General features: G+C 47.9%; 1 protein-coding gene across 4 annotated transcripts in view; it reads right to left on the bottom strand.

Annotated features, from left to right (window-relative positions):
• Window positions 1-244: 244 nt before the first annotated feature.
• The window catches only part of Myo10 (myosin X), a 193,209-nt gene continuing 173,827 nt past the window's right edge, over window positions 245-19,626 (bottom strand). For all 4 annotated transcript variants that reach the window (XM_021208651.2, XM_029544108.1, XM_029544109.1 and 1 more), the window contains 13 exons: window positions 18,390-18,483; window positions 17,212-17,267; window positions 14,922-15,064; window positions 14,232-14,426; window positions 13,248-13,405; window positions 11,139-11,262; window positions 9,956-10,253; window positions 8,759-8,966; window positions 7,852-7,988; window positions 6,776-6,896; window positions 5,768-6,220; window positions 3,404-3,595; window positions 245-1,806 (listed from right to left, as the gene is read on the bottom strand). In XM_021208651.2, coding sequence (XP_021064310.1) covers window positions 1,705-1,806; window positions 3,404-3,595; window positions 5,768-6,220; window positions 6,776-6,896; window positions 7,852-7,988; window positions 8,759-8,966; window positions 9,956-10,253; window positions 11,139-11,262; window positions 13,248-13,405; window positions 14,232-14,426; window positions 14,922-15,064; window positions 17,212-17,267; window positions 18,390-18,483 — 2,281 coding nt within the window. In that variant the 3' untranslated portion in view covers window positions 245-1,704. The remainder of the gene's footprint in view (window positions 1,807-3,403; window positions 3,596-5,767; window positions 6,221-6,775; window positions 6,897-7,851; window positions 7,989-8,758; window positions 8,967-9,955; window positions 10,254-11,138; window positions 11,263-13,247; window positions 13,406-14,231; window positions 14,427-14,921; window positions 15,065-17,211; window positions 17,268-18,389; window positions 18,484-19,626) is intronic.

Below are 19,626 nucleotides of genomic sequence, written 5' to 3'. Positions count from 1 at the left end.
AATCTTACATGTGCAGATGACATGTCACGAAAGGAAAGGCTGTCTGAAGGAGACAATGGGGACAGTCTATCTAATGGGGACAGACAGGAGAACAAGAAGGGGCTGGTGGCTGAATAGGGAGGAGATGGGCTCAGAGCACATTTTTTAACTCAATACAATACAATTTTTTAAAATCTAAAAATAAATACATCAATATTAAACCCATCATGTCATTCTTTAAAACTACTCAAGGAAGGCAAACACAGCATATTAATTAATAGCTTTTATTGTCACACTTTGTGAGCCAAGAGACACTGCCGCCACGTCGCTGTCCGTAAGGGATAAGGCCAAGGTCACTTTGCTTGTGAGCAGACGCGTTTGGCCACCTTTAGATTTTTTTTTTCCATATAAAAATAAAAGTCCAAGTTCAGATTCTTTTTTTCTTCTGGTTACAACCGCTGTTATGTACAGGTGCTGTGTTCAGGCTACCTTTAGGGACCAGGGACAAAACAACATGTGAATTCCATTAAAGCCTCAGCGTTTGTGTTGGGGGTCCCTTAGAGGTTAGCTTGAGGGGTACAGAGTTTGGGAATGCAGCAGCTTCCCCCCACATTCGACATGGTTATATCTGCCATCTAGTCAGAGTGATGATACAAGTTACCCTTCAAAGAAGACCAAAACAAAACAAAAAAATTTTTTAACTTAACTTTTAGAATTAAAAAGACTCCAAAATGACTTCATATCGTTCTAAAAACAACACTGGAGCCAGCAGTTTAAGAGTGGTTTATAAATACAGTTATCTCTCTGGGCTGCAGACCTGTTAGTAATACAGCAGTCACAGGTCGCTGGCCTTGCTACATGTAAGATGAAGCCAAGTCCAAAAAAAAAACCTTTTCTTTCCAAAAAATACAGCAAAGACAGGAACGTCCAGGATCCGGGTCTGTTAATAAAGCCACCTCAAGACTAGAACTCTGAACTAGGAAAATATACAGACTGTTTACAACATTGCACATCCTCTTTCCCTTTGTGTTTAATGCTCACAGGACAATGATTAAAGTGTTGAGTGTGTGAACACACACATGCTCGGGCAAGCACAGACAGTTGAAACAAAGCAAAAAAAACAAAAAACAAAAAACAAAAAAAAAAAAAACACCAAAAAACAAAACCAAAAAAAATGTGAATACAGGTTCATAAGGAAGGCTGCCAGCAGCGCTCCAACGACACACTGTCCCTCTCTGCTGTTTCCCCTGCCCGCCCCCTCAGCTCCCCTCATTTCCAGGAAATCAGGTTGGGGAGGTTAGTGCACAATCAGTGGATCCATGCCCCCCGCCTCCAAGCACTGCAAACTCCACCAGGAGGTGGGTGAAATCGCTCCCCCTCAGTAACACAGTTAAGGTCGATTCGGGTCCACTCTGCAAGGTTAAGGCACTTCTGGCTGCTTTGGTGGCCGCGTGGTTTTTTTCCCCCTTTCTTTTTTTCTTTAAGGCAAGTTTTCATCTAGGAGTACTAAAGCTTAAGAGATTGTGCAGACTGTTAAAGGTTGACAGCTTGATACATGATCACTGAGGCTGATCGGCTGGAGGGAGCCCCGGGGACTCCTCCCTCTGACGACCGGTTACCAGAAGCCTGGACAACCGAGTTTCCAAAGCTGGGTCGGGACCCGGTGCTGGCCCAGGCAAAGAGTGGCACGTTCCGATTGAAAAGACACGTGGGTTTGGCTCATCTTCACCTGGAGCTGCCCTGGCTGCTCACGGAGCGAGTGGTGCTATAGCGCTTCTTCACAATCATGCTGATATATGCTTTCATGAGCTTGGCCACGTCCACCACCTGTGGGGAGAGCAGAACTGGTCACCGGTCCCTACCAGGTTTGAGAACCCAGCTAAGCAGACACCCTCGGACTGCCCTCCACGTATGAGCCGGTAGCTTCCTACGCTAAGTCCAGTTCCAGACACGCACAAGGAACCTGGAGTTGAGCAGAGAGGGACCATTCCTAGCTTGGGAGAAAGCGAACTGGAGCCTTTCTTAATAAAGCAGGCACCACCTGGTGGCTCTTGCGTGGAAAGCAGTGACTTTATTTGATGCGTGTTTTCTGACTTGGCAAACTAGTACGCCACTAGTACACAGCAGAGCTGGTACCATTAGGGTTCCAATGGCTATCCCCAGTTAAAATGGTGGTGACATCTGGAGATCACAGCAGCCTTTATAGGCCACAGCAGCTAATTCCAGGTCCATTCATCTGGACACAGCTGAAGCAGCAGGGAGCCTGGTGGGTGGGGTTAGATCCATGGCAGGGCCCCCAGATGCCCACTGCAAACCAGCCACTCTCCTGAGCTGGGGAGGATCGTCCACCGGCATCTTCTAAGGATGCCTGTATCACTGCTCTCAGCCTGGACTATACAAAGGCAGTCTTCTAGGCTTCTATATACAAAGGCATCTTCTAGACTTCTGTTTCCTCTTCTGCCTTCCTAATCTCACCCGGCCCATACTGATGTCTCACACTATCCTAGATTCCATGGTTCTTACCTTCCATGGGATTCAACTAAGTGTCACAGTCCAGTCTGGAGCCTTGAGCCCTTTCTTCTCTCTGTATACTTTCCCTGTCAATCCACTAAACTCCATCATTCACCTTCCTGCCTACCCCCCAACACCCCAAATGCCCTCTTGCCCACTACCATCCCCCGTGACCACTCTTTCCTGGTAGCAATCCTTGAGCTGGCCTTAATCGCCTTCTTTTATTATTACGCTTGCGTAGTTTGGAGTTGCTAACTCATACATTCAGTGACTTTCCTGAATGATGATTTTGTGATCCAGAATCAACTATGGCCAGTTGGGGGCCCCTCAGCTCCCTCCCGCTCCGTGGATACCTCTGAATAGTTTTTTTTTTTTTTTTTTTTTTTTAATCATTTCATTCCATGTGTGAGTGTTTCACTTGCATGAGTATTTGTGCGCCATGTGTGTGACTGCTGCCTGAAGAGGTCAGAAGATGGTTGGGAACCGTATGTGGGTGCTGGGAATTAAACTAGGGTTCGTTACAAAAGCAACAACGGCTCTTAACCGCCGAGCCATCTCTGCAGCCTCCAGAGTAGTTCTGACGGCTGCGGTTCCTTGCCATGGTCACCTCCTGTCTGCAGGGTGTCATGGCCAACCACGTTCTTTCTCACAGCATCCTTTCCTTCTCTTCCTTTCCTGACCCACTTGTGAAAGAAATGGATCTGTGTGCTCAACAGGTGGGGCAGGGCAAATCTGGAGCCTTTAAAAGACGTATGGCTTTAGACGGGGGAGAATACCATACTGTTCTCCATACAAGAAACCTGGAGTGAGTTCTTCACATGGAGAGACTTGGTCACCAGCATCTAGGTTGAGGCGCTGCTCTCCTCTTCCCCTGAGACGGAGTGAATCCTGTCTTCCCCCCTCTGCCTCTTACCTCACTCGTCTCAAAGAGCAGCTCCCGCTCATCAACCACGATCTTGTATGTGTTGGCCAGCGGCGCCCCGAAAGAGAGGATGTGCTCATACTGGAAGACTTCTAACGGTTTGCCCTCTCCACGCTTGTAGACAGACACAGCGTCTGCGCTGACGCCCAGCCAGAGCTCCTGGGGGAAGCCGCCTTCTTTGCACTGTAGAGACAGGAGAGTCAGTGTGAGCAAACACTGGATGAGGACGGTCAGCATACACCCAGGAAGCCACAAGGCCAGTGCTCGGCAGGTTATACTGACTGAAGACACCACGCCAGCATCTAAACAGAAGTGGTACCTCAGTGCACATCCTGGTTGACTTCTGAATGGGTAGCCAATTTTAGGCTTCTTAGAAAACAAATGGGTAAAGACTTATGCCTTGCTTTGGTTTGTCTGTTTTCATGACATCCCATCTCCATCTTGAATTAGCTATTATTCAATTATAGTCATCTGCATCAGCCAAATGGACCAAATAACACACAGGCTGGGCAAGCAACTTAACAACATCCCAGCCAAAGAGTAAACCAGGGCTGCTCTCCTTTCTGTTTCTAGGCATGGCCCCATCCTGTCTGGGCTGGTTTATCTAGGATTAGAGAGGTAAATTCTCCCAATCGCTGCATCTTGGCTTCTCTCCACAAGAGGCGGCGGCAATGACCTGATAGATGTTCAGTGTAAACACACTTCTGGCCTGACTGCAGACTCGCTTGTATGGAGCCATGGGAGGAAACCAAGAGCCTGTGTAGGGAAGAGTAACCCAGGAATGCTGGGAACCAGAGCACAGACATGTGCTGTAAATTAGGTGCACGAACAGCAAATGTATAGGGCACAAAGTGCCTCATTTATATTTATACCTCAGAGCAGTGGCTCTCAACCTTCCTAAAGCTGCGACCCTTTAATACACTTAGTGTTCAGGTGACCCTCGACCATACAATTATTTTTGTTGCTGTTTTATAACTGTAGTAACAGCTATGAATTGTAATGTAACTGAGGGGTCTTGACCCCACAGGCTGAGAACCGCTGCCTCAGAACAAACATAACCATACCAACCCCGTACCACACCCAGCCCAGCAACCTCCCAGAAGCAATTAAAGTATCTCGGAATAAGATCTTTAGAGTTTTATAAAGCTTCGGTGTAAAGTCATCAAAGATCGTGTTAAATGGCTGCATCTGTAAGGAATCTAGAAGCTCATCGGTGAAGGTGTTGGGAAACTTGTCTGTTTTAGAACAGGAGGGAACATCTCACTGGCTTACGCAGTGTGGCTGGCTGAGGCCTTGTGGTCTCTGGCACTGACTAAACCCTCCACATCTGCAAAGAAAACACACAAGGGAGATGGCCTGATTTGACACGCAGGCCTGTCTGACAAGTATCGCTCTGTGCTACACCACTGGGAAAACTTCCTTCCAGTCAGCGGTCTTAAATAAAGATATAAGGACGTTCACGCTGGCCTGGGGCAGTGGCTAAACTGCAGCAATGAAACCAGGATTCCGCTCTACAAGGTGCCGTTCCTTCATAGTAGGTCATCACGAGGAATGGAGAAGGGACATGCTAGCTCAGCACTTCTGTGCTACTGTCTACAATCCAGAATGTTCTGAAGTCTGAAACATTCTAAGTCCTGACTCAAGGAAGAAAATATTTAGATGGAGATGGGGAACATAGCTCAGGGGTAAAGTTCTTGCCCCTTTGCACCAGAGCCTGGGTTTAATACTCAGAATGCGCATAAGGAAAGTTAATACTAAAGAGCTGCATTGCACTGCCTGGCAGTGTTGGCACACACCTCTAATCCCTGCAGGGGCAGGTGACTCTGAGTTCCAGGACAGCATTTGGGAGGTGGACGAAAGGGGTTAAGACCACCTTCAAATACAGAGCAGATCTGAAGCCAGCTGACCCAGATGTTAATCTAGCTCAACAGCAACAGAAATCAAGCCAACCAGCCAACCAGCCACACACACGGAGGTCATCCTACTGGTGACTCCATTACAGAAATATTTGCTACAAAGGAACAGAAAATAAGCCTTTGAGGAGGGCCGCCATATGGTTCAGGGGGTAAGGCGCTTGTCTCCAAACCTGACCACTTCAGTTCAATGACCTTTGCCCTCTTCCAGATGTCACACACACACACACACACACACACACACACACACTCTACTGAAGGAAACACAACAACAACAAAAAAATCAAAACAAAACCCCTGTGGGACGTGAGGATGCTAGCGGAGAGACTCAGAGGTGCAGAGCCAAGTGGTCCCTCGTGTCCCTCTGTATGACCCCAGGAAGGTTCAGGTTCTGACACAGTTTGGTCCAGACACAGCACCTGCCTGTTCAGCCAGTTCTCACCTCCACATCAAAGAGTGTTGATCCATAACCAGGCCACTCCTTGATCAGGGCCATATACCTGGCCATGGCTTGTTCCTGGTTCATTCCCTGCAGTTTCTTCCACTTGTCAATGATGCTGGCGCGAGCCGAGCAGACTTCCTCCTTGATCCACATGTCCAGCATCTGCTCCTCCTCCACCTTCTGCCGAACCACCGACCCTGTCCGGAAGCTCCGCCGCAGCGTCCCCTCCAGGAAGCTGGTCCGTCTCTTCTCGAGGCGCTCGTAAGGGGTGAAGGTTTTGGTCGACTGACTGATGCGAGCTCTGAGTCTCTGCAGACAGTAAACCTCCTCGAGGGGTGGGACCGGGGTGTGCGGGGTGTAATCACCCTGCAGGTACTGCAGTCTCAGGGCGGCCAGCACTTGGAGGCTTTCCTCGGGGGCTGGGTGGTGGCCATGGATGACGGCTTCATGGGCCTAAAGGAGGTGACAGACGGCAAAGGGGTCAGGAAACCTCTACTCATGCCATGCAGACTGTGTCCCAGCCTCCCTTTAAGCTTAAATTCCTCCCCCACCCCCACGTTTCCACTTGGATTTCTCCTAGCAAAGCACGGCCTGCTGCTTCAAGGGCAAACTACCCCCCCTTCATGGGTGCCCTCCAACCCTGGAGTGTCTTTTACTCCTATGGTCTCTGGCAGCGATACTTTTTTTCTTCTTTCTTTCTTTTTTTTTAATTCACTTTACATCCTGATTGCTGTCCCCCTCCCTGTTCCCCCTTCACTCCCCCTCCCCCTCTCCTCTGAGAGTGGAGGTTACCTGCCTGAGTATCCAGACTCTGGCACGTCAAATCTCTTGGCAGCTGTGTTTAAACCGAGTGCTCATTCCACAGTGAGCGGCTAGCTTTTCCTTGCTGGTAAATCTGCTACGCGCCTAATCCTACAGACTTTAGCAGTTTATGTATTTGCTGCAGTAATGGGCTTCTCCCTTGCCTCCGACAAAGGAAAAGAATCCATCTCTCAAAGCCCCTTTTACCTGTTCAAACATAAATGCAAACTCCACGCTGTCTTTTGGCATGCTGTCGGTGTCCAGGAAGCAATAAAGTTTGAAGTAGAATTTCCATGGCACGTCCCCGGCTTCTGACGTGGCAGCTAGCCTACAGGCAGAAGCCACAAAAGTCTCACTAGAAACTGGTGACCCACAGAGGGCTGATTTCACACAGCGCACTCTGAGGGTGAAGCCATCCTACCTTGTGATGGGACAAAGAGGTGACACAAGGGTGGGACAAAGAGGTGACACAAGGGTGGCAACACAAACAAAATAGCAAGGTAGCCCTTGTCAGAGTTCCTGGGTGGTGCCAGAGGGGAAGTGCAGGCTTCCAGCCAGGTTCCACTTTGGGACAATAAAGAGGAAGCTTTCAAGCAAAGAGGGCCAGCGGGGACTGAGGAAAGGCTCCAGATGAACTGGCCCCATCTAATCTGTACCTACCACACAGAAAAGCTGTGTCTTTTTTTTTTTTTTTTTTTGGTTTTTCAAGACAGGGTCTCTCTGTATAGTCCTGGCTGTCCTGGAACTCACTTTGTAGACCAGGCTAGCCTCGAACTCAGAAATCCGCCTGCCTCTGCCTCCCAAGTGCTGGGATTAAAGGCGTGCGCCACCACACCCGGCTTTGTCACAACTACGGTTTCTTAGTTGAAACCACGTTGAGGATTCAGGGGCCTGCATTGGGATGCCAAGCAGACATAGGGGTTAGAGATCAGATACTGGAGGCTGCCCCACTGAAGGGACACTTCAGACGGTAGACATGCGAGGCAGTTGGAAGAGCTGCGGTGTTGGCTTGAGTCCTGCAGCCTCATTTCAGAGCTGATCGGGCATCAGTGAAACCCATCAGTGAACCCAGGGTGAGAGGGAGAGAGCGGGGTGAAGGGCTGAGGGTGAGGCCGACAGATCAACCTCGAGACCATGGCTTGAGGACGTACAGGTAGAAGAAAAGGTAAATAGATTAACAAGGGTAAAATATAACTAACGCAAACACCACAGGGAGTTAACTAACGCAAACACCACAGGGAGTGTACTGTGTTCTCCCGGCATTTTGAAGAGGAAGAACTTACTTTTCAAACTTTGCCAGGACGTCAGCCACGATGGTCCGGCTTTCGATGGCCTTGTCCACCTGTCCATTGTACTCAAACAAGGCAAACATGTTCCTGCTGTCCTCCATGGCGAGCCCTCGGATTAGCTTCTCCACCACCTGAAAGACACATTAGAGACTCTCAGCTCAGACGCCACCGCCGTGCAGCTCACACGCATACGAGGTCGTCTGCCCCAGAGCCTAAGCATGCACTGGTTTGCTCTTACTGTCTTGATAAATTCAGCTTCAGCTTTGACCTTCTTCTTCTTCCCCACCCTCCCCGGAGCATGGGGGAGGGGCAGGGGAGAGGGGGGCACTAACTTACATTTTTCTTTTTTGCATAGCCTCAGTAGTTGGAAACATAAATGAAATCCCAAAGTCCCATCTTTTATCTGCTATATTGATATGAGAAACAGTGGTGGTTTCTAATGATGATTTATTTCCAAAGGCTCCCAAGGCTTAATTAGCAATGCCACCATCATTCCAAACTTTCGTTGGGCTTGACTTAAGAGTGCAGGGGAAAATGTGCTCTTCTGATGTGGTATTCTCCACACTCATGTGGCAGGCACAGAGAGACACTCAGTGGCCGAAGAGACTGGACACACCCTTCTCACAGAGTTTCCCCCTTGCAGATCTAGACATGTTCAAGATGGGGGAGATGACGTCTGAGGGACACTGGCTTAGGTGGAGCTTAGCATTTGCACGTAACTGAACGTTTACCTCGTTTACCTCTACTGTGTGTGTGTGCTCGGCTGCTGGCTGTACTTCCTTGCCTGTTGAGCGGATACCCTGAGCATAAACACCCCTTCGGGTATGCTCAACCTCAGTATCTACCACAGGCGTATGGGCCCGTGGGCATCAAGCACAAGGCGACCTTTGGTGTTCCCTACCTCCCCGGCTGTGGTGTGGGAGTTGATGGTGATCTTGCAGGACCCTCCGCCATGGCAATACACTGTGGACGTCATTTCCTGCCGGTGGATCAGAGCTTCGATTTCATCTCGGGAAGGCACAAACTCTCTGCATTTGGTTTTCTTAAGGGATTCGTAGATAAAGAGGGCATACTTCTCCATCTCGGTTCCTGGGAACTGTTCCCGTATCCTGGGAGACAAAGGTGACTATGAACTAGAGACAGACACAGGCTGGCTAGAGGGAGCTGGGCTGTGGGGAGGGTTCGGTAGCAGAGGTTGGGGGCTGCCCCCTTGTGGTGACAGGAGCGAATGGCAGTCTCTTTCTGGCTAGGTCCAGCTTTACTTCAGACATGGACAAAGTAAAGAGCCTACATTGGGGGTAGTCCACTGCCAGTTATTTTATGTGGCACCACTAATAACCAAAATTATGATGCCTTGGGCATGGCCTTGAATTCAAAAAGATCTGCCTGCGTCTGCCTCCTGCTGGGATTAAATGTGTGCATGCCATGCCTAGACCTGGCCTCTCTTTGTTAATAAAGGGGTTCACGCTGTGCTCTACCTAGGCTGGCCTCGAACTCTTGTTCCTCCTGCCTCACTGTGGAGATTTCCAGAATGAGACACCGTGTCCAGCTTTAAATGTTGTTTGCCACAGTTAAGCAAAATGAGACTTGAAAGCTGCCTTTGCCACACACAGAACAATGGGATTAGACTACTCAGATTCACCTACGCAGCCATTTTATTACCTAAATGTATTCCATAACTCATGCTGTCAACCTCGGAATAATATCTGATAAGAATTAAGTTGGTACACACACACACACACACACACACACACAAATAAAATATCCAAGTTAGGGTTTTCTATAGAGAGTAATTAAATGTACCCAGCATGAATATATTAGTGACTTGGTTCTTTATATAGCTTAAAGGGCAAGAGGACATCTAAGTTATACAAGCTTGCTCGAGGGGACCTGTGGGTCGAGCTGGAGGGCCCTGTCGCTCGCTCGCTCGCTCGCTCGCTCGCTCGCTCGCACGCACGCACGCACGCACGCACGCACGCACGCACGCACGCACGCACGCACGCAGCGTTTGGTGCTGGAATGGCAGATTATGCTTCTGTTAGGAGTTCTGCCAGCTGTTTTCGGAAGCGCCCCCTGGCCTCGTGCTCTGGGGCTCTACCTTTTCAGGTGGAACTTGAGGTACTTGAGGATCCCGCGGCTCGGCAGGAAGGTGCAGCTGAGGCACGTCAGGATCTGCCAGCTGTAAAGGTTGCCCACACTGCCAGGATGGGGCACCTTGTTGGTCTGCTTGATGAGCTGACAGTACAGTTCATCTCGCAGAGGCCGCAGGTCGTGCCCGGTCTGCAGGATGCCCTGGATGATAGGGATGGGGTCGGACATGGACTCCAGTTGTTGGAGAGAATTGAATATCTTGATGGCTTCGTCCTGAAGGGTCGTGTAGCCTTTGTCTTTCAGCACTAGGGAAAGAAAGCCAACCAAAGTCACTGGAGGGGCTGGAAGAAGTTATGACAGGCACAGGAGACTAAAGGAAGGGGTGGGGGCGGGGACAAACAGCCACTTCTAAGGAGTGTCCACCCAGAGGGGAGCGAGCCCCACTGCTCTGTTAAATAGCTGAGGCTTTAGTATAGAACCTGCTCAATTAAAACCTGAACTATTGTTGGATAGCTTTCCTGCTTAGAATGTGATACTCTCTAGGACCTGTGTACCTTGACTTAAAATGACAGGTTATATATCCCGTCAATCCATTAGAACTTGAAAATACTGTCAGGCAAAACTGCAACGAATCCTCTACAGACCGAATCCTCTACAGACCGTAGCCTTTCCTCACGTGTCTCAGATGTGCCTCGTACCTCACACAAGCTGCCTCTGCTAACACCATGCTACAAAGCCCACTTCACTGGATGTGGTATTGAGAATTAAAGACAGAAGGGATGGATAGGCACATGTTCCTACCACAGTCCAGCAGGCAGTGCATACTCTAAGTCCCTGAGTTCACGGAGAACGCTGGCACTCTCTAATGTCCCTCTAAATCATCGCTTCTCAACCTTCCTATCCCTAACGCTGCTTCTTTAATACACTTCCTCCTGCTGTGCTGACCCCAACCATACAACGACTTCACGGCTACTTCCTAACTGTAACTTTGCTTCTGTTATGAATCGTACGCGATGCCCCAGCAGGGTCATGACTTGGGTTGACAAACCGCTGCCTTACATCTGTACCTGAGCATGTTTTACCATCTCTTTCCTGTCTGGGATGACTTAGAGACTCTCTGAGTTAGCACTGCTTCCACCTTAGAGCAAAGTTACGAGGCTCTGAGGATCCTGAGGGCTTTCTGAACTCACGGTTGAGATTTATGTCCCCGTAGGGAAGAGGCAGGAGCGGGGAGTGCAGTGGGTGATGCGTGTAGCGAAGGATCGGGTTCCGCTTGTAAATCTGCTCCACCACATCAGAGTTCAGGCAGTTCTCCTGCAGAGCAAAGCAGCCATTGAAAGAACATAAGGAGGCGGAGTGTGGGGAGCACCCACTCTTAGAGAGCGAATCCCGCCATGCTTCCACACACAGCGCATCCTTCAGAAATTCCAGGAAATCCAGCGATGACCATTTCCAGCCAAAGAGAATCAATCCAACCTGGATTTGAGCATGGACCCCAGAAGCATGTGACACAGCTCAGTCTGTATCTCAAGTGTTCCAAGTCTCCTCACGTTATTAAAGTTCCCCATCCCTGTAGCTACTCACATGTCTACTGAACAAATTAATCGTCATGATTTGCCATCAATCGTGGGATCTCCAAGTATAATTCACTTTAAAATACATTTTGGTAGACTTTATATTTTGTGTCTTGGGGCAGGATCTAGGGTTGCCTTAGAACTCGAGACAGTCCTGCTCAGTCTGCCAACTGTTGGGATTATAAACATGCAGCACCATGTTGGCCTTAATTATTAATTTTTTGATACTTCTTTTAAAGGTTTTCTTTGTAGTTCTGTGTATATGTGTGGTGTCTGTAGAGGCCAGAAGGGAGAGAGAGCATCAAGATATTCTTGGGAACCAGAGCTAGAGGTGGCTATGAACTCCCCGACATGGGTCTGGGAACTGAACACTGGCTCTCTACAATGGGAGCAAGCACTGGTCTTAAATGCTCGGCCTCGCCAGCTCTTCTGAACTTAGAAATGACACACATCATGCCCACAGGGACGCGTCCCCCTTAGGCCCCTCTGCCGTGAACTTAAGATCTTTTGACAGAATCCCATCCTGTGATGACGCTCGTCACATGCTACTGGGACGTGGTGGAGGCAGCCACATCATTAAACAAACAGCAGGGTCAGACACAGGCACTGAATCATTCTTCCAGGGAAATATCATTTCCAGTAGGAAATCTTTCCAACAACACTCGCTGGAGGCTGGCAGAAAAGCAATGACTTTAAGCTTCTAGTTAATTGGGGTAACTTGTCTCATTTCTGAAGACGCAGTCTTTTATATTTGGAAAAACTCTTATTTATTCTCTGAATGTCTGAATTTGCAATTAGAGAATAAAAATAGATGGCACAGCTTTGATAAAAATGTGAGGCTTGACATAGTTTTAAAAAAAAAAAAANAAAAAAAAAAAAACCCGCCTCCTCTCTCAGAAGGAAGCTTCGAAAAATATTTTTATTCCTAAAAATGAGATTATTTGTATCTAGGGCCCTGGGTTCAACAGGAAGCTTGGGTGTGTATTGAAGAGTAAGAATTTGCTGTTGCTTGGTCTCAAAACATAGCAAATTGGAAACCCCTGGGTTTGGGTAGGAAATTCCAACCTTGGCTCTATCAGACCTTCTCCAGCTCCACCGGGGTCCACAGCACCATGAGTGAGGTTTGTGGCAGCCAGTGGCTAATCATCGGTGCTTTCAACCAACACACATTGACTGAACAATTAAACTTACACGCAGGGAACTGCAATTTAGTGAAGTCAATAGATTTGTTGTTTCTGGCGATTTGGTGGGAGCTGTCAGGGATCCCAAGTGTTCTAGCACAGTCTGGGCTCTCTGTCTCCTTTCAGGTGGTGGAGACTGAGCCCAGGGCCCTGACCACACCAGCAAGCATTCTACCACTGAGCTGTATCCCCAGCGCCCCAATCTGGGCTCTTTGTAAATCTACTTCTGGGACCTGAGAACTGAATGCTGAGAAGGGAATCACTGTGACTTCTGAGAGGTCTCCAACTGGGGCAGAGGTGACCCTGGGATGGTTTGAGTGGTTCCCTACCCAGTTCACACACAATCTTCTATCTCTGCATAGTGTGCCAAACTCTAACACCTCTATGGAGAAGGAACATCTGTAATGTAAGATTTCACGAAACACCTCACTTAGACTCCGAACTGGAAAATCACCAAGCATTAGTGGAAGCCAGGCAGGAGAGACACTGGCATCTTTAACGGCAAGGGAAGGGACCACGAGGAGCACTGGGCTTCTCTTCGCACCTTAATATCTTGGATCAGCTGCTGGGTGGGTGTGTCGATTGGAGCCTTGGTGTCAGTCACGTTCTGGATGGCGCTGGACCACCTAGTCGCCTCGTTCAGTAGTTTCGTGTAGAGTCGGTAACAGTGTTTGCGCCCATACACGGTGACATTCCAGTAGCCTGCAAGGCAGTGAAGCACACTTATGTCAGCCTCACCCTCTGGGGCCAAGGCTTAAATCACAAGGCTTGCGATTTAAGTCAGTAAACACTAGAATTCTATTCATGATTTGTCGGGCACTAGGTATCCATCCAGTGACAAACAGAAAACACTGTGAAGTATATAGTCAAGGAGGTGACATACTAAAAGGAGGATGCCCATCTCTCTAAGGAACACCGGGTGCAGGTGTTCTAGGGTCTGATCTAGGGTCAGGCACAGAAAGGCAAATTCGCAACTCATCCTGAAATTCCCCCCACCTCCGGTCTCTCCTCTTCCCTTCCTCAGCCCCACCCCTCAGTGAAGACAGCTGATGGAGAGTCTATACGCTCAGACAAGATGTGTGCCATCACGTGGATCTGACACAAATGGAGCAACTGTATTTTTAAAAAAGTCCTCTACCACAACTTGAGACAGAAATCAAAAGAAACAATCTCTTAGAAACGCATATAGTACCACAAATTAGGGGGGGAAAACCCAAACCAAACCAGCCTACCTACACAGACAGCACTAGGCTAAAATCCGATGATTCTAAAGGTCTTTCTATTTTTTGTCTTTTATTGTTGTTGTTCTTATCTGCATCTCTGAAATCAAATCTTCAAGATAGCTTTAAATACTCAGCCTTTAGAACCACTCATTGTCAGCCTCAGGTAGATCAAAAACAGTATTTCTTTTCGGGTGGAGGAAGTCAAAATACAACCTCTTATTCCCTCACCAGAGCAAGCCCGGCCTCTGAGATTTGTCACCCTTCATTCTGAGCCTGGCTGTGCTTCAGCCGGGGGCCTCCCGTACCTGTCTCTTTGAATATCTTCTCATCTGGGGGCACAACGGAGCACAGGCTGTTGAGGACCAGGGTGCCCAGTTTCAGAGCGTTCTTCTCTGAGCTCTTGTAGTAGTCCAGGGAATTGTGCGTCAGCACGAACCACCGCTTCTTCAGTTTCAAGGAGGACATCTTCGGACTGTTCTTCACTTCCTTGTGCAACCACCCTGGAGACAAGGGCCAAGCGTCAGTTGGAAGAATGTGAAGAGGAGCTGGGGTACAGATCAGCGGAGGAGTGCTTTCGGGGCAAACTTGAGGCCACGGGACCCAACCCTAGCACAGAAAAACGTAAGCCAAAGCCTAAGTGTCACGGCACCCTTAACGTCTGTAAAACATTAAATATGGGCTGCACGTTTGCCTACGGGCTATAAAATGGCTGCGGTCATTGCTTTTTTTTCAAATTCCTCTGCCCAAGTAACTTGGCAAGGTTGTTTAAGGCTGAGGGGATGGCCCTCACCTACTGCTTGCTTCGTAAGTGTGGGAGCCTGAGCTTGGCATCCTAGCAACCCTGTAAGGAACCTGGCACAGTGGTCTACACCTGTTGTCCCATCCCAGCAGGAGGATTCCGTGGACCCCAGTGACCATCTAGTCTAGATGCATGGGTGGGCTCCAGGCTTAGAGCCTCTGACATAAGAAGACAACGGACTTTGGCTGGCAGTCACCTCTGACGATGAACTCTTGGCCCTCCACCCTGGTGTCCCCCTTGGATCTCTGCAGCAGGGTTATCCAGTGGTGCATCTCCTCTGGCGTGTCGGCGTTACAGTGCAGCACCCGGTTGGCCGTGATGATCACAAATGAGTTGGGTCTGAGAGAGGAGATGGGGTGAGAGAGGAATTGGCTCTGAGACCCAGGGTGGGCATCGCCTGTCTGCAGGGAGGCCTCACGGCCTTGTCCCTGGCAGCCCAGGGCTCCCCGGGAGACACTGGAATGCTATTTATATTTCACATTACGGCAAAACTTGCTCATATTTCTGTGGCAATAATTTTATGATTCATTAACCTTTACACTTGGAGCAACACATTCATCCCGAAAATGCCTGAGAGGGAAACCGTTCCAACCACAAGACTTCCCAGAAGAAACTAGGCCCGGAAGGCAAATAAGGAAACCATGAGGATTTTTTCTTTTAAATGCACTTCCAAACTCATTTCTTCCTAACTCTGGATATAGCTTTGGATAATATTGCTATGAGCTGCAGTGCGAATGAAATACCAGACAGTGGTAACAGAGAAGGATTAGCAAGTAGGTGTCAGTGGAACATGTTATGCCCTTGATGTCCCCAGTACAAAAAAGCTACTGTGTCCACATTTTCAAAGCCACTCAGCAAGGGCTCATTTCCCAGATGGGGATAAAGTGATAATGGAAACTTACTTTGTCCTGAAGGTCCTGTCTGTCAATGTCCAGAACCCTTCACGGGACTGTGCGCACACCAGTTCCTTATCTACCTGTTTATACTACTGACTTGAGAACTCTCTTGTGAGCTTTCAAATGTTCCCTGTAGCAAAGCATTACCAGAGTTTGAGAAACCAAAGGCTAAGTGGGCTGCCTATCTGTAGCCAGAGGTACCTTAACAACTGGGACTGAGCCAGGGGTTGGTGGCATATGCTTTTAATCCCAGCACTCAGGAGGCAGAGACAGTCATATTTCTGAGTCTGAGGTCAGGCTGGTCTACAAAGCCAGTTCTAGGACAGGCAGGAATACACAGAGAAACCTTGTCTTGAAAACCCTAACCAAGGGCCAGAGAGATGGCTCAGCGGTTAAGAGCACTGACTGCTCTTCCAGAGGTGCTGAGTTCAATTCCCAGCAACCACATGGTGGCTCACAACCATCTGTAATGGGATCTGACGCCCTCTTCTGGTGTGTCTGAAGAGTGATAGTGAATTCACACACATAAAGTAAATAAATAAATCTTAAAAAAGTAAAGAAAAGAAAAACCTAACCAAACCAAGCCAAACCAAACCACAACAAACAAACCAACAAACAAAAAACTGTAGCTGGGAGGAAGAAAGGTGAGAAAATCAAACAGCAGAATGCAAAGGTTTTGGTAAGGCCAGGCTGGGGCAGAGAGTTTGTGAAAAGAAGCAGGCTTAATGAGGGAGAACTTAAGCAAGCATACGGAATCTGGACCTTGGTGACTGACAGCACAGGTGTTAAGAGGTGTTGGCTGACTTCTGGAGTCAAAGGCGTCCCATCTCCCAACAGAGTACATAATGGGGACCCTGGAGCTCTTACTTTGCCTAGCAGGCTTTAAAAACAGATTACTATTACAAATTATAAGGTCTACCACAATCTTATTTACCTTCTGGCTATCTTAACAATGGCAAAAGTCAGTTTTAATTCTGACTCTGCCCCTAGGACAACTGAGTCAGCCAAGGACTGACTCAAAAACAGACGGACAACAAAGGCTTTCTGTCTTCAAGGTCAAAGTAGAAATGTCAAGGACAGGGCTCATGGTTGTATTGATATTTATTATATCTATTCCCCATACACAGTGTCATCAGATCATTATTAATTTTTAAGGAAAGGAATGCTAAAGACTCCCTATGCTGGAATAGCATTTTCCTAAACAGCCATTTTCTTGCTATAAGAATTCCAAGACAGTCAGATGTGATGGTTTACCATTGGGTCCTAGAACTTGAGAGGCAGAGACAGGAGAGGACTGTCCTAACTTTGGCACCAGTCTGGACTAACATAGTCAGGTCTTGTCTCAAAAACTAAAAACACAAGAAGAAAAGCTGTCCCAAGCAGATAGTCCACACAGCCCCCACCCCCTGCTGCTTTGCAGAATGGACTGTTAAAGTCTGGCTTCTGGTTTACCTTAGCAACCCAAAGTCAGCCAGCTAGAGGACTTTAGATGAGGTGGTTGCCAGGGTTTCAATCACAGACTAGCGACAGGGCAGTGGCCAGGCCAGAGGCCACCATGCTCTTTCGCTGAAGAGTCATATTGGAGCTTACCTATCAGGGCTGTCAGAGGCGCACACAGAATCAATCAGCCCCACATCCAGTGTGCCCTGCATAGGGACAAAAAGAGATGGTGACGAAGGAACCAGAACACCAGGACCTCACACGGCATCACCTACTGTAACAAACCAAGGAAATGCTTTCTCTCTTCTTCTCCTCTCCTCTCCTCTCCTCTCCTCTCCTCTCCTCTCCTCTCCTTCTCCTCTCTCTCTCTCCTCCCTCCCTCCCTCTCTCTTCTCTCTGTCGAGCTGCGAAATAACAGTTGTTTAAGAGAATTTCCCTCCCTTTAATAGAGTTCTGGCAGTCTCTAGTGAACTCTTTAAAACACCTTATAATTTCAGGGGCTGGAGAGATGGCTCAGCAGTTAAGAGCACTTCCAAAGGTCCTGAGTTCAATTCCTAGCAACCATCTGTAATGAGATCTGATGCTCTCTTCTGGTCAGTTACAGTGTACTCACATACACAAAATAAAAATAAATAAATCTTAAAAAAAAAAACAACAACAACCAAACACACACACACACACACACACACACACACACACACACGAACTCAAAAAACAAACAAACAAAACCCATAAATTTATCCGGCAGTCCCTGTTGCTCTTAAAACATTTTTACTAATGACTAGCCTCCAACTTTTTAATAGTGTAAATTTATTGATTTATGCTATTATCCTTTATTAATTTAACAAGTATTCTGCACGGGGACATTTGATTTTAAAGTTTTCGGGGGACTGAGGAAGGAAAAATAGCTCAGCAGTTATGAGGGCCTGAATTTAGTTCCCAGTTCGCACACTAGGTGGCTGAAGATCTCCTGGATCCCCAGCTCCAGGGGGAATCTGACGCCCTCTTGTGTTCTTTGAGGGCAACTGCAATACGCATGCACACACCACACACCAACCCTCCTAAACATAATTACAAATGAAAACAAAGCTTTTTAAAAAAATAAATTTTACATATATTGCAAATATATATATATATTTGGATTTCTGAGTTCAAGGCCAGCCTGGTCTACAGAGTGAGTTCCAGGACAGCCAGGGCTACACAGAGAGACCCTGTCTTGAAACAAACCAAAAAAGGGAGGAAAAAAAAAAAAAGACTTTGGCCAGCCGGCCTCCACCTGCCCTCCTGTCACTCGCCTGAATCCACCCGCCCGCCCGACTGTCACTTACCACGGCATTCTGGGGGTTCGCCTGCTCGTCATGCATCTCTCTGATCTCCTGGTCTGTGGATGAGTGGACCTGACTCAGCACGCTGAACCACTGGCTGTGGAGAGAGAGGACAACAGTCACGGGTGGCCGAGCTCGGCGTGGCCAAACCACGTTCTCCGTGTTTCCTGCCACGACCCCGCCTCTGAGCCGCTCTGCTGCCAATGTGTCTGTTCCTCACAAGCAAGTTGGGGTGCATACTATCAAGCACAGTTTAAAAAACAAAACAAAACAACAAAAACCAGCCCAACTTCCTTTAGCAGGATGCTCTGTCACATTAAGTACCCGCCCCGGCCTGCTCTCACACCTCATTGAGTACTACTGAGTCGACAGCCATGCAAGGAAAGAAAGTCCACATTAGAGGAGTAACGCCTCAGACGCAGGGCTTGACGCCTGTCTTTCCTCTCAGGCTCACTGGGGTTCCTGTGACTGGCCAGGACCCCACACAAGTGAATAAAACCACAGGGGAGGTGGAAATCAAAACAGGAAATTACTGTGACCAAAATTCTTCCATTTTTATTTCAACTGGGTTTTCACTTCCAGAGCATCGCAATGAGAAGATGGAGAAAAGTAAAGTAGAATAAAAGTCCCACAAGAAGCAGGAACCTGAGATGAACAGAAAGAATATAACCCTGAACATATACATTTACATGCATGCATACATACATGCATGCATACATATATACATACACACATACATACATATATACAAGCATACATACATGTATGCATACATACACATATACATACATACATACATACATACAGTGTTGATTACAAAAACACACCAGGGACCAGAGAAGCCAAGGTACCCTGTCCTGTCCAGGCTTTTCTTATGTTTATGTCGCTAAGCAGTGGAGTAATTAAGTGAACAGCTGACACCCTCACATAAAGCTAGGCGTATAAACTACTTTCAGCAAAAACTAAACCTCCTCCTTCCTAAGATTCCTGATGGAGCAAATGCTTGAGAATACTCAATACTGTGGACTGGTGGAGAAATCAAAGCAGGGGACATTCTCATCTGCCTGTGGTCATCCTTCTTGGCCAACCAGAGGCACCCTGTAGTCATGACCCTGTAACGTCAAAAAAATGTCCCTAAACCAAACACTGCAACATACCACAATTCAAGACTGAATCACATACATACACACAAACACGAAGAACAACATTGCTTGGCTTTCATTTCTATTGATACTCCTAC

The sequence above is a fragment of the Mus pahari genome, chromosome 11, assembly GCF_900095145.1.
Source record: "Mus pahari chromosome 11, PAHARI_EIJ_v1.1, whole genome shotgun sequence".
Lineage (NCBI taxonomy): Eukaryota > Metazoa > Chordata > Mammalia > Rodentia > Muridae > Mus > Mus pahari.
Note: the sequence above shows the minus strand (reverse complement) of the source record. Positions and strands in the feature narration are given on the sequence as shown.